The following is a 13,841-nucleotide window of genomic DNA, read 5'->3' as shown; positions in this document are numbered from 1 at the left end:
ATCTGAATTTAATTGTACACTCGAACATAAATATGCTCACAAAAATTTAAAACAACATAAAATGCATGCAAAATATTAGTAACTAAATCTATAAATATGAAATGATGAACATACTTTGAGTAGTTTTCCGTTTTACTACTGACTGAGTAGTAACATTTCCTTTGTCTTGCTTCTTCGGAGCTCTTAAATCTGGATTAGCTTTTCCTTGTTTTTTAGCAACTTTAGGAGTTCTGGAAATCAATAATAAAAATTTACATTTCATCACGGAAAAATCCATAGTTCCCGCGCGATTTGTGAAAAACTGAAATCCACACGGACGAAATCGCACAAGTCCACTAATATAGTCACGGACACCTCTAGAATAAACCTCTAGATTGGCTAAACATTTATATGAATGAAATTTGACACAGAGATAGATGAGAGAAGTGTCTGGAATAAACAGACAACTTTTTATCAAGATATAAAGGTTTTATATTGAGGAAAGAATTAAATCTGTAAGATACTAATTTTAACCATTGATCTCTTATAATAAAAGGACGCACAATCATGTAGAAAATTTCACTTAAAAACTGGCCAATTCTGCTTTGTAGGTTTTAGAATATAGTCAAATATTCAATAAAATCCCAAATTCAGAGCAAATTCAACCTTAAGGATTGAGTTTAAGGTTGAATTTGCAAATGCGATTACTTGAATTGAGTGCCAAGAAGTTGTGTTTGGCACTCATGAATTGGGGACATTTTATGGACGCTGATTGTGCATCCACTTTTTAATAGGAGATTGATGACTTTAACCCACCGTTTTTGCTGCTTTTTAGGTGATTCTAGGATTTCTTCATCCTGTGAGACATCACTTTCATCACCAGATGTCAAATCACTGCTATCCATTTCCAAAGTCTTCTCAAATTCATCAGAATCAAAACTACTTTCACTGTCACTGGATTGCTTAATAGTAATAAAGTTTTCTTCCTTCTCTATTTTACCTGCTTTTTGTTGCTTCTTTTGCTTTATTTTTATCTTCTCTTCTGTACTGCTTATTTTATTTTCTTCTTTACTTTCATTCTTAAGCTTACGCTTTATCGATGTAGCTGTCTTGGTTGAAATTAAATTTGATATGGATTTTTCAGTTTTCTCAGCTTTTTTTTTCTTAAGCTGTTTTTTCTTTTTTTTATCAGTGTTCTCGAGGACATTCACATCTTCCAGCTCAGTTTTAATTGTTTTTGATGTGACGTCTGGTTTTAGTTCTTTTGATTCATTTTTGACTTGCTTATTAGATTTTACATCTGTCTTTGTATTTAATTTATCTACTTCATCTACCAAAGACTCTGGAACATCAACTGGTTTGAAGAAATCATATTCAATTCCAAGAGCACTCAGTTTTTCTTTAGTTTTAGATAAACTGGAAATTTTCAAAAACTAGTTAGTGCAGTATGTACTTTTAATACCATTTGTAATTACCATTAATTAATTATTATAATTACCATTAATTTAATTAAATGCAGCTATTTAACATGAACATGAATATGAGTTTTATTTTATTCAGATCAGTTAGTGCTTATCAGTAGTAATATAAAACAATAACTTACGTCAATAATAGTTTCCGTGCTATTTTCAACTCTTCTTTCTCATCTTTAACTTCATTGTGCTTCTGTAATAAATTAGAATTATACATTTTAATTAACTTATGAATAAAAAAAATATTTTCATTTAAGAAAATCCATATTTCTAAGATAACAATAACACACCTTTCTGAGATTTAGTCTTTCATTACTTGCTGGATTATTTTGATAATTCCAATTTTTTCTAAGAGCGTTTAGTCTTTGCTTATGAGGTGGGATATATGCCGCTGTAAAATAAAACTATATGAATTAATAAGAAAATTAAGTTATTCACAGTCAGAAGGTTTGAGAAAGTGATTTAAAAATAAATTAGGAATTGTGATAACACATGTGTCTCAGTGTTATGATTTATTTTCAAATTATTGCTACCGAGAGCATATTAAAATGTCACCCCATGTTATATTTAACTGATAGTGATTGCTATGGGAGTCAAAAAAATATTTATTTTGTAAATAGGTCTTAAATTGTGTCTCTTATATTGCATCATTATATTATGATCTAGCCAAACTTATTCATTGATAAATATCATGAAGTAGCTTAACGAAGTGCGAAGTGCCAGTTGCAATATCTCATCAATATGACCATTATGATTACATATTTTTATGAAAACAAAAAGAAAACATAGTTATGCATTTTTGGCTCCTATAAGTGGACTTGATAACACCTTGAAGTTATGGGAAATACTCCCGAGCACCCTGTATACATATATGAGACACTTATAGCCTAGTGGACTTCCTTTTCTGCCTCTGCCTTTGATTCAGTTCCGGTCTGGGACATGCACCACTAACTTATCATTCTGTCTCAAACGGTGAAGGATACCTACCGATAGTCTTCTTGAACCTGAGAATTTTCTTAATTAACTATGTGTGTGTGATCTGCCAATCCACATTTACTATTAACATAACCTCTCTCTATTCTGTGAGAAGACTAGTGCTGATAGTAATGAGTGCTATAGAATCAGATTTTCGGCCAAAGCCAGCAAACCTGTATTATAGCAACACTTACCTTTAATTATTCTTTTTCCCATAAGATAATTATTCATTGTTTCAGCCACAATTTCTGCCACTTCTGGTTCTCTAAATTCAACAAAGGCAAAGCCCTTGGAGTTGCCGGTGCGCCTGGACCTGATTACTCTAGCATTTGTCACTACGCCAAACTGCTTAAAGTATTCAGTCATTTGTTCCTGAAATTTTAAAAGCGGTAAAATAAAAATCTTTCTGATTAGTAATTATATTTTTAAATTTATGGAGCATATTAGCATTAAATCAACCATTAATTTTGGATAAATTGAATGAGTACTTTTTAAGAATTTCACTAAAATACAAACATACATAATACATCGACGGCAAATTTAAAACAATGGACATAGTAATGAAACAATGTCAGTAGGGTATTTTAATATATGTAAGAAAAACTGAAGCTAAGATGCTGTCAACATATCTTGATAATTTTATCTGCCAGATGACCCGCTTTTGGCAGATGCAGAGCACCCACTAAGAAAGCGCGGGCTGGTGGCACACCCACTTCTCAGGCTATTGTTTGAAACACCATATTATTCTAATGACTTGAACTTTTTTGTTTTATAATTTTTTTTTTATTTAGAAGACTAAAGTGATGTGAATCTGATTTAAAATATCATATCTTTATTAAGATGCATATTCTATGGATATTTTTACTATCTATTGTCACATAAACATAATTTGAACTCTAATGAAAAGATACATATTCTAAAACCTTTGACTATATAAATTTATTTACGATGTCCCGCTTTTGACGAAAAAATTCCGCTTTTATCACTAATAAAGTTCATAATCCAAACTTGTAAAAATAAAAAATCTGGCAGCGCTGCTGTCTGTGTTTTGTATGTTGTTTTGTAAGCTAAAATATTTGTTACATTATATTTAGAAGCACTTTAACTTATATAAAAATCAAGAACAAATGTTCATCTTTTCTCCAAAGATAAAAAATGTAAAAAAAATTGTTTTGTTAGAACAATAAGAATTATTATTACAAAAATTGCTAGATGAATATTTTTACAGATATGGATTTATACAACACTGCAAAAAATAATATACTAACCTCATAAAAGCCATGTGGGATATGGGATAAATAAACCAAGCCTTTTTTATTACGCCTTTCTGTTTTTTTCTTCTTTCCAACTTCATTGTTTTCTTTATTTACAACTACATCTTCATCTATTACTGCTATGTCTTTTGGGCTTTTGCGTTGCGTTTTCTACAAGAAATCATAATGTAAAACTAACCTTAAAATTGGTTTACAGGTTTTGTTTCAATTTACTTACTAATATATAATAACATACCTTAAGTCGCTTTTTAATACTTCTGACTGATTTCACAAAATGTTTTTGCCTAGAAGAATCTAAAGCAACACTTTCATCCATGTTTTTAAAAAAAATCGAATTATTCGAAGATCTAAATTTAATTTTACTATAAAATAAGTTGTGATTTTAACCACAGACCACAAATGATTTTATTTAACCTTCATTCCTAACCTTCATTTGTGGTCTGTGATTATAACACAGATCACTATAGACTATAATTTAACCAACCACAGAATACATACGTGTCTTAGACCATTAATAACTGGACATGGTTCGCTAACCGTTACACCTCTGGCAAAGATCAAAAATCTATGATCTAATGCGTTTATAAAAACTGCTGCTACAGAATCGATGTTTCATTGTTGTAATCGTTTTCGTCGTGTAAGGAGCTCCCTAAAAATGCTGGTTTGTGTAATTAAATGGCATTAAAAACGGCCAAAAACTTGTAGTTTAGTAAAAGATGGAGTAACGTTTCATTTGAAAGTATTTAAACCTTAATTTTATCAAATTTTTAATAAAAACAATTTATAAAAAGAATCGATTCTTTTGACGAAACAGCCAAACATCGATTAATAATCGAATATTCTATGTATTTAATCTGTGGATAGTCTAAGCAATGTCACAGTAAATATGCAAGCAGTAGTTTGACTTCATACTAAAGGTCGAAACGCGAGCTATACCTCAATTTAAATTTCAACTTACTAGTTAAATAGATTTTATTAATTAGAAATAAGACTAACTCACTAACATACTAAACTTAAAACAGATACACTAACAATATATTAACATAGAAAAAAAAATTAAAACTGTTACTTTTATGAAAAACTTGTTTAATGTAATAATATTTAGTAGGCTTTGAAATTGAGAAAAACATAAGGGATTAAAGGGCTAACATAATCTACGGAACCCTGCGCGTGGCCCGACACGCACTTGACCGGTTTTTTAATATTTGGTCACGTAGTGTGAAGGTTAGGTACCTAGATGGCATCACCAAAATAAACATATGAATACGACCTATCCTTCAAGGTCATTGATTAGTATCAGCCTTATTTAAATCTACCAATCAAAAAACAACACGCATTTTATTGATCACTTCCTATTTTACTACAATTTACAAAATATTTTATTTGTTTACATAAAAAAAGTATATTTACAATCACAAAACTAAATGGAAATACAAAGTTGGCAAATGTAATTAAAATGCCGGAGGCGGGCAGCGCTATCGCATGTTTACGTACCGCGCGGCTGTAGGTATTTATTTCTAAAATACGGCCGAGTTACAATACTGCTTGTATATATTTTTACTGTGGCAATGTGTTTGTTAGGCTGTGTAAAAATTACGCGTGTGTGTATTGCGAGTCAAATTTATAGTTGTGTGTAGTGTATGGACACAGAATATACTTAATGGTGTTAAATGTTTTCGATGTGTGAGTTTACCTCGTCCCCCTCAAAAAATGATAGACTTTTTTGTTGGTGAATTTGGGTGCGAACCACGTCCAGTTATTAATGGTCTAAGCTAATAACTATATTGGTTCTAAGGTGTGGCCTCTTCACCTCTCTCGACGTCTGTGGTGATCTCTCGACGCTCTATAAATTTTTAATCTATATTTATGTTGAATATTGAATAGAAATAAAATGAAGGACTTGTCACTTGTATCCAAGGCCGTAAAATAAAAAAAAAAAAAAAGAAATAAAATGAATATTGATTTATTGGTAATTTGGTGTAAAAATAATATTAATTAATAATTTAGACCTAATGAGCTGTGTATAACTTTATTTAAATCACTTTGGTGAATAAATAATAAGATTACAATCATGAGTAATATTTTTGTTTTTCTCTAGCTCAATAGCTCGCTATATTGTGCAAAACAAATTAAAATTTAAAAGGTGCAGAATTTAGAAATCGTCATAATGCAGATCAGTCTAAATCATTATATTCAGAGTGTGGAAAGGATGTATAGGCTTTTTGATGGGGAAGAGCTTTCACGTCTTCTTTCTCTGAGAGACGTACACGTTGGTAACAAAAACCTACGCTCAAGTGATATTGCTTCTCTAGTTGAAGGGAACTGTGTAGCCCCTCTCGATGAAGTGATTATATGTCATTTGCTATGTGTAAAGGTAAATAAGATCACATTTCCTTTTTGTCTCCTTTGTCAGTTAATTTACACCACTTTGCACCTATTACCTATCCCTTGTTCTGTCTTGTCAATAAATCTCGATTGTTTATGGTTAAGGGGCCAGACTCAAACCTGAGAGACCGAGGGTTTGATGATCACCCATTGGATTATTATTTGATGGCTTTTAAGCACTTTGAATAGTGCAGCTGCCTTCTGCATCTGAAGCTGTGGGCTCAAGTTCGACTCGCACAACTAAAAATACATATTATGTATTATACATTACATCTCTTAGCACCTACCAATAACACAGGCTATGTCTACTTAAAGTTATCTTTTTCACATTATTAATTATATAAAACTGGTTATTGATTCTATGTTGTGTAAGTAGTTCCAATTATCCTATGATGATGACTATGATGTTTTATGACTTCAGGCTCTACATGAGAAGGAATATTTAGAAGCATACAGTCACCAGCGCCAATGTGTGGTTGCCGTTGTGAGAATACTACAAAACCAAAAAGAGCAGAACTGGTGTTTGCCACTCATGTACACTGCTTGCCTGGATCTTCGCCTTGTTGCACAGAAAGCTGAAGCAACCGCTGGTAAGTCAATTTTTTAGTTATTTGAACTTTAAACTTTGAACTAAAATTGAATTAAAAATTAAAATTTATTATTTTACCAAGTTCACACTTCAGATTGGGCTGGGCCCTTCTAGTAAATACTAGACCTGATCTGACAGTCTTCCTAGGGACTTCAAATTTATTTGGCATATTTTTTCATTAAATAGATTAAAGTTATTGGATCTGTTCAAGTTACGCAATTGCCTACTTGTTTTAGGTCTCACTCTTCCATTACTAGTACTATTATAACTATAAAACAATAAATTTGTGTTTCTATGTATATATAGATGATGTGACTCAAACCAAAAGCTAAGGCCAAACCAAGGCATAAGATTTATCTTCAATAATAGCTGTCAGAAGTAAAATCACAGCATTGTAGTAATGAGATCCTGGAGATGGATTGGACATGCTGCACATGCTGTATTTGAGCACTTAGCTTTAGTCTTTACTTGAGTGGTTTTTATTAATTTTATACAAAATGGAAAATAAGTAATTATACAAAATGAAAAGGCCTTACCAGGTAGTAATTGCATAAAGTTTGTGCTAAAATTAGCACAATCAGGGGATTATTAGTCTATTATCAATGAATGGTCACTTTGTATTGTCGAAGATGTTATCAACAATTTTTTTAATTCAAACAAGTAGTTCCTGATATTAGTGTCCTTAACCAAACAAACTTCAGCTATAAAATAAATAATAATTCATAAATATGTTATATGATTTGTTCTAGCACAAAGCGAAGGCAAGATTCTAGAAAAGGCTGCTGAGAGCCTGCTTTCATGCTTCAGAGTCTGTGCTGCTGACAACAGAACGTCAGATGAAGATACAAAACGACTGGGTATGTTGTACCTTGTGAACCAACTTCTGAAGGTCTACTTCCGTATCAATGCACTACATTTGTGCAAACCCCTGATCAGAGCTATCGACTCTTCCCCTCTCTGGCATCAGTTCCCTTTGGCCCAACAAATTACATACAGATACTTCGTTGGGCGCAAAGCAATGTTCGACTCTGACTACAGCACTGCAGAGAGCTATCTATCTTTCGCCTTTCAGAAATGCCATAGAAACAGCCATAAAAATAAAAGACTCATTTTGACTTATTTGATACCAGTGAAAATGTTACTGGGATACATGCCCACTGTGGGTTTGTTGGAAAAGTATGACTTATTGCAGTTCTTGGAATTGATATCTACAGTCAAAAATGGAGACTTACGAGGAATTGACAGTGTGATGGAAAAACATGAATCGTTTTTCATCAGTGCAGGCATTTATTTAATTGTGGAAAAATTGAAAATTATAGCGTACAGGAATTTATTTAAAAAAGTATACCTTGAGGAAAATAATCACCAAATTGATATAGCGAACTTTCAAGCCGCATTGCAAATGATGGGCGAGGAAGACATGAGTTCAGATGAAACACAGTGTATTGTAGCGAATCTAATATATCAGGGGAAAATCAAGGGATACATTTCGTACCAACATAAAAAAGTGGTTGTAAGCAAACAAAATGCATTTCCCCCACTGTCTAGTCTTTAAGATTATAATATTTATCATTAAAATAGGGTAGTGGCATGCTTGTAAATCAGACACTTTGTACCCTATACTATAGTTCAACCCAAGTGTTGCCGTTTTACCATTAATATTTGACTAGCAAATGCCTGCGATTTCGTCCTCGTGAAATTCATTTTATCACAAATCCCATGGAAACCATTTATTTTTCCGAAATAAAAGTAAACTATATGTTGCTCAATAACCTCTTCTATCTTCCTTTGAAAGTACCATTACAATCTATTCAGTCCTTCCAAAGATTATATATACAGACGAAAATTTTTAAAATATGTACGTACATGTTTGTTCGTGTCTAGTATATTATATAGAATCAACAGACATACACTTCAATTTTATAAAATGTTGCTATGCACTAATAAAATAATTGTACACGTGTAAGTAGTGGGTATATTGGATATATATAGGATATTTTGAATTTTCGTGCGTTCATCTTTTGGTGCCACTACCCTATATGTTGTTGTATCTTTGTAAGCAGACAAAATGCATTTCCCCAACTGTCTAGTCTTTAAGGTTTTTAATGTTTATCAATAAAATACAGGTTCATACTTATCTCGTAATATTATTTATAAAAAAATTACCTTTTTCAAACTGAGGTGGACAACTTTTACAGCCACACAAATAGTTTAAGCCCGTTAGACATCCCATTATCGAGTTTAGAAATTGTCAAATCTGTTGTCTGTCTGTTTGAAGCAAATGCATTTTACATTGGAACAGGTGAAACTAGTTGCTTGGGGACACCATTATTCTGTTTTAGGAAAGCTACAGCCCGATATAAACTTTATAATGTATCTAAACATCGTGCGTGCAATGCGAAATTTTAGGTATCAGCGGGAAAAATAAAGTTCCTCCACCTCAGTCGTTTCACATTGTGCAAGTCTTGATTTTGGTGAATTTATGTTTTTTTTTTCTTTAGAAGTTAGCCCTTGTCTACAATCTCTCTGATGGTAAGTGATGATGCAATCTAAAATGGAAGCGGGCTAACTTGTTAGGAAGAACATGAAAATCCACATCCCTTTCGGTTTCTACACGACATCGTACCGGAACGCTAAATCGCTTGGCGGTACGTCTTTGCCGGTAGTAGTTTGTACGTCTCTTGGTTCTAAGCTACCTCTCCACCAATTTTCAGCCAAATCGGTCCAGCCGTTCACTTTTATTTAAAAAGATTATGTATTTTTGTTTTATAAAATGTTATTCAAAAGATATTAACTATATCTAATTGTTCTAAGCTCATTGAAATTAATTTTGATTTATTTAGGAACAAGTTAATTAAAATTATTTTTAGGTGTCAAATGACTAGCGACTTATACCCATATTTTTAATTTGTTTATTGATACATATTGCACAGCGAGTTTGGCTTTTTAGCTTGGCAACTTCTTTCGTTACACTGCCGATGTTGCGCGCGGGCCGGGAGACGTGTAGCGATGAATGAATAACCCGACTGATGCACGTCACTTCCTGGCACGCACGATTTCACACCCGCGCAGTCTTTCCCCCTGTCGCCCGCATATCATGGGTGTGTTATAACCGAACTTACCAGACTATAGTGTAGGATATTTTGAATAAAACGCCAATCACATTAATACTTTTTTATTAAATTTATAATATGTTTCAAAGAATAATATAAATATAATAAATTTACGCAGATTCCTTTAAGCATCAATTCTAACAATGACGCGTTATTTAAGTCTCGCAGATATATTTTTTAGATTCTAATAGATTTGTCTAAGTCTTATTTCATTTAGATTAGATATCGATAGATCTTTTGTAAGTTTGAAATATACACTGTGATGTACTTAGTACGTTAGGTACTTTTATAGTTTCATTGGTCTGGTGGAATAATATAAATAATGTAATAAATACGTATAATAAATAAATATAATTAATGAATGTGAACGTAACTGTACCAATTTTATTTAAACTGAAATGGTGTGATATGTCTTTTAATTATTTTTGATATGCATTTTGCATGAGTTAAATTTAATAATAATAAAATGCTTTGGGGTAAATACGAAAATGAGGAAAAACCGAGCGAATATCTACATACCAGCCAATAACACTCAAATTTGAAATGTGTTTACTTATACAATTCGATTTTAAAACATCAATGATCCAACGTGTACAATCACTTATATAAAATAACTTTTACCAATTAAATTAATTAAAATACTCCTAGCTCTGATAGATAAGCATTTTTTTCATATATTCAATATCAAACGGGGTTGGGTACATAACAAAAGAATGGACCAACAAATAGCGCCTGCTCTATATGGAAAACATGCGACTATTACTATAAGCGGCTTAAGCATGCACAATTTGGAATTCAAGTTTTCAGGCGTCACTTTAAATTACCTTTAAAAGTCATATATTTTTTACCTAGTTATGAAACTAAATAAAATGGATTACAGAACAGTACCTATGTAACATGCTTTGCTTTGCAACTTAAGTTTTAAAATTCAAGCTTTAAAACCTCCTATCGATTATCATACAACCCCCGTTTCATAATTCATTATTTAAGATTATCACAATTTCGTAAATACTCCAAAATAATTATTATATAAAAAAAAATCAATAACAATATACAATTTGTATATAATGATGTTTATTTAATGTAAACAATCGATAATGACATGTTTATATGTAATGTTAATTTGGGGCAATTTTCAAATGTATTTCAAGTGATAAGTACATCACAGTTGTTTTGATGATTATGTAGAAAAATACGTTTTAAAAGTTTGACTAGACATTACAACGGAATAATTTATAACATCGTATTATATTTTAGTATAAATATCTTATACTAATACTTATAATCTATATATACTTAATTACTTACATATGAGCTTTGGAAAGGTTTATAATATGGAAAGGCAAACATTTTTAAGCTTACGTTGCTTAAATAGTTATTTTGTAAAATGTACACACAGCTTATTCAAAATTAGTATGTCAAGGAAAAGGGATTAAATATCATGCCTTTCTTATAATCTAGAAGTATCTCAAGTTTGTAAAAATTATATCAAAATGATGAAATCTATTAATAATAAAAAATGTAGTAAAAATAAATAATCACTGAAATCAAATAATGACACTAAAAACTAGTAAAACCTAAAACCGACTAGTGGTATGTTTTTTAATAATTTTCTATCTACATACAACTAAGTGTTTTTTTTCTACATTTTACATAAATAAAGTTCCTATCTGTAAAAATTTTAGGTAATAAAAAATTTAAGAACTAAACTTTCAGATTACCGAATGTTAAATTGATATACACATGTAATTTCTACTTGATAAATAATTAATGAATGATAATATTTTATTAAATGTAAATTATTTTAAAGTGGCGCGTACGCAAACACAAACAAACACTGTATTAACGTCCACGAATACGTCGCAATTAAAATGACATCTTGCACTTATTCATAGACACGTCTTAAGCATACTTTGTAAAAGTGTAGGTACGCGTCATAAAATAATTTACCTAAACGCATAACATCTATGGTTTACCTACTACACGCAATAACATATAGATAGATGACACTATATTCGGCGATATATTCTTATCATAGCCATACAAACACGATCATTTAGTAGTGTAGTTGTTTTTCTACATTCTGCATATAGATTATGCAAACGCAAATAAAAAGAGATTTAAAATTAATTGAGGAATCAGTTCTCAAAAGTATACAAGCAGTGGTTCAAAAGTAAATTAATTCTTAAAGATCTTGTGTTCAAACTCCACCCATTTGGGTTTAAATCTTTCCTTCTACTGACTCTGCTATTATTCCATAGTTACTCTTTCCTATTATTCCATAGTTACTCTTTGCTATTATTCCATAGTTACTCTTTCCTATTATTCCATGGTTACTCTTTGCTATTATTCCATAGTTACTCTTTGCTATTATTCCATATTTACTCTTTGCTATTATTCCATAGTTACTGTTTGCTATTATTCCATAGTTACTGTTTGCTATTATTCCATAATTACTCTTTGCTTTTATTATTCCATAGTTACTCTTTGCTATTATTCCATAGTTTGCACTAAAATCACATTCCATTCACCCTGATTGCAAGGGCTGCTCCTAGTTCTTATACCAACCTTTAACTAATCTTTGACGAAGTCTTTCACGTTGTTACCTAGTCTCGTTCGTCTTTTTTCTAGCGTTCGACTCATTGCTAAATTACCATCTACCATCAGAGTAAAAAATTTTGCATTTTTGAGCGCATATATAAAATTGTTATTTTTAATAATGGGTAACGTATAGTTTTAAACCCTATCACTCATTCTGATTTTTAGAAATTGCCTTCTTAATTAAAAACTTCTAACTTAAGTAGTTATTGTTTTTGCTCAAGGTGTTATAGATAGCTTTATTAATCATAACCTATAAACAAACGATTGTTAAAAAGATGCAAAAATCAGTTACCTTCTATGTATGTAGACTTTAGGCAAGTTCTAAAAACCCAGAATTTCCTAACTGCTTTCTCAAGCTCAAATCAATCTTATGTTCTACGCTTTGGCATTTCCTAATGTTATATTTTTATAGATAAATCAGCGGAACGGAATATTTCGAAATAAAACGGCAGGAGAATATCTATTACATGTTGCAAGTATACGTTTTAGTTTCTCTCGAAGGAGAATTTGTGCATAGGAGGGCCCTTTAAGAGCTCGTCTTTGTAGGCTGCAAGAATTGCCCGTGAAACGCTTGGCTCTAGTGCACTTGTCTCCAGAAATTGATGCATCATTCTGAAAAATACCAAAAGTTCGATCTTAATAAGTAGGTACTTTTTTCTGATTGTGTAAGTGCCGTAGACTCCTTAATGGGACCTCAGCGGCGTCACCGGGCGTTTGGGCGAGCGCAAAAGTATCGCCGGATGGAGCAGAGTGTATGGGCGGAATGACTCAATAAGGGCATCTAATAAGTAGGTACATACTTACTTTAGGTCTATCTCTCGGTTGGTCTGATGACCTAATGTTTGTTTTAGAGGCTTAATAGCTTAACGGTAAAGCGGTTGGACTCATCACCGAGGGGTGGTGGTACATACAGTTTTTCCTGACTAGTTAGAGGGCAATGCTCCTCGGTTGCGCATCTTTCACTTTTCAGGCGTTAGTATTGAGAAGTACATAAAGTATGCTGCGGGGCAATATACACCTATTTAGACAGTCGATCTGAAAGCGTAAACTCCATTCATGCGTCGGAGCTGACACACACTTTTATAAATGCTATATTTTTAGTTCAGTTGCTATCAAGTTAGCTGCTTAGAATAGCTTCGAATAGTTAATGTACGGAATGCCGAATTGGAAAATTTTTAAGCAAGTCATCTTCAAGACAAGATCATTCACCATCTTCTGATTACATTGTTCTCCGTCAGGCGTGTTTGCAATCAATCGCACGCTCACTGAGCATAAAATAAAATCCTGAGCTAAAATATTTTTTTTTAGATTGGATGAATTTACATTCAATCTAAAAATAATATTTACATTGGATTTACATTAAATGTATTTTCCAAATCGGTACTCGTACTTATTTAAGCAATATATTGTAACGGAATCGAGCCTACGCACTCCGAATCGAATGCAGAGGTCA

General features: G+C 32.0%; 3 protein-coding genes across 5 annotated transcripts in view; 1 reads left to right on the top strand and 2 right to left on the bottom strand.

Annotated features, from left to right (window-relative positions):
- Positions 1-13,841, bottom strand: part of LOC112047762 (MKI67 FHA domain-interacting nucleolar phosphoprotein-like) — a 191,494-nt gene that overhangs the window by 835 nt on the left and 176,818 nt on the right. For both annotated transcript variants that reach the window (XM_024084992.2, XM_052884686.1), the window contains exons 2-8: positions 3,936-4,065; positions 3,695-3,850; positions 2,621-2,798; positions 1,742-1,842; positions 1,583-1,644; positions 796-1,395; positions 115-230 (exon numbers count right to left, since the gene is read on the bottom strand). In XM_024084992.2, coding sequence (XP_023940760.1) covers positions 115-230; positions 796-1,395; positions 1,583-1,644; positions 1,742-1,842; positions 2,621-2,798; positions 3,695-3,850; positions 3,936-4,016 — 1,294 coding nt within the window. In that variant the 5' untranslated portion in view covers positions 4,017-4,065. The remainder of the gene's footprint in view (positions 1-114; positions 231-795; positions 1,396-1,582; positions 1,645-1,741; positions 1,843-2,620; positions 2,799-3,694; positions 3,851-3,935; positions 4,066-13,841) is intronic.
- LOC112047761 (PCI domain-containing protein 2 homolog) lies at positions 5,598-8,811 on the top strand. The gene is made up of 3 exons (XM_024084991.2): positions 5,598-6,074; positions 6,507-6,675; positions 7,424-8,811. Exons 1-3 carry the CDS (start codon positions 5,868-5,870, stop codon positions 8,227-8,229), a joined length of 1,182 nt encoding a protein of 393 aa, XP_023940759.1. The 5' UTR covers positions 5,598-5,867; the 3' UTR covers positions 8,230-8,811.
- Positions 9,834-13,841, bottom strand: part of LOC112047791 (uncharacterized) — an 85,907-nt gene continuing 81,899 nt past the window's right edge. For both annotated transcript variants that reach the window (XM_024085030.2, XM_024085031.2), the window contains one exon: positions 9,834-13,000. In XM_024085030.2, coding sequence (XP_023940798.1) covers positions 12,874-13,000 — 127 coding nt within the window. In that variant the 3' untranslated portion in view covers positions 9,834-12,873. The remainder of the gene's footprint in view (positions 13,001-13,841) is intronic.

The sequence above is a fragment of the Bicyclus anynana genome, chromosome 12 (genome assembly GCF_947172395.1).
Source record: "Bicyclus anynana chromosome 12, ilBicAnyn1.1, whole genome shotgun sequence".
Classification (NCBI taxonomy): domain Eukaryota; kingdom Metazoa; phylum Arthropoda; class Insecta; order Lepidoptera; family Nymphalidae; genus Bicyclus; species Bicyclus anynana.
The sequence above is the reverse complement of the archived record's forward strand: the minus strand, read 5'-3'. Positions and strand labels throughout refer to the sequence as shown.

Excerpts from the sequence above, each read along its gene's own strand:
- LOC112047761 (XM_024084991.2), top strand. The coding sequence starts at position 5,868 with ATGCAGATCAGTCTAAATCATTATATTCAGAGTGTGGAAAGGATGTAT. Across the intron at positions 6,075-6,506 it reads GTCATTTGCTATGTGTAAAG|GCTCTACATGAGAAGGAATA; the intron begins GTAAATAAGATC and ends TTATGACTTCAG. Across the intron at positions 6,676-7,423 it reads GAAAGCTGAAGCAACCGCTG|CACAAAGCGAAGGCAAGATT; the intron begins GTAAGTCAATTT and ends GATTTGTTCTAG.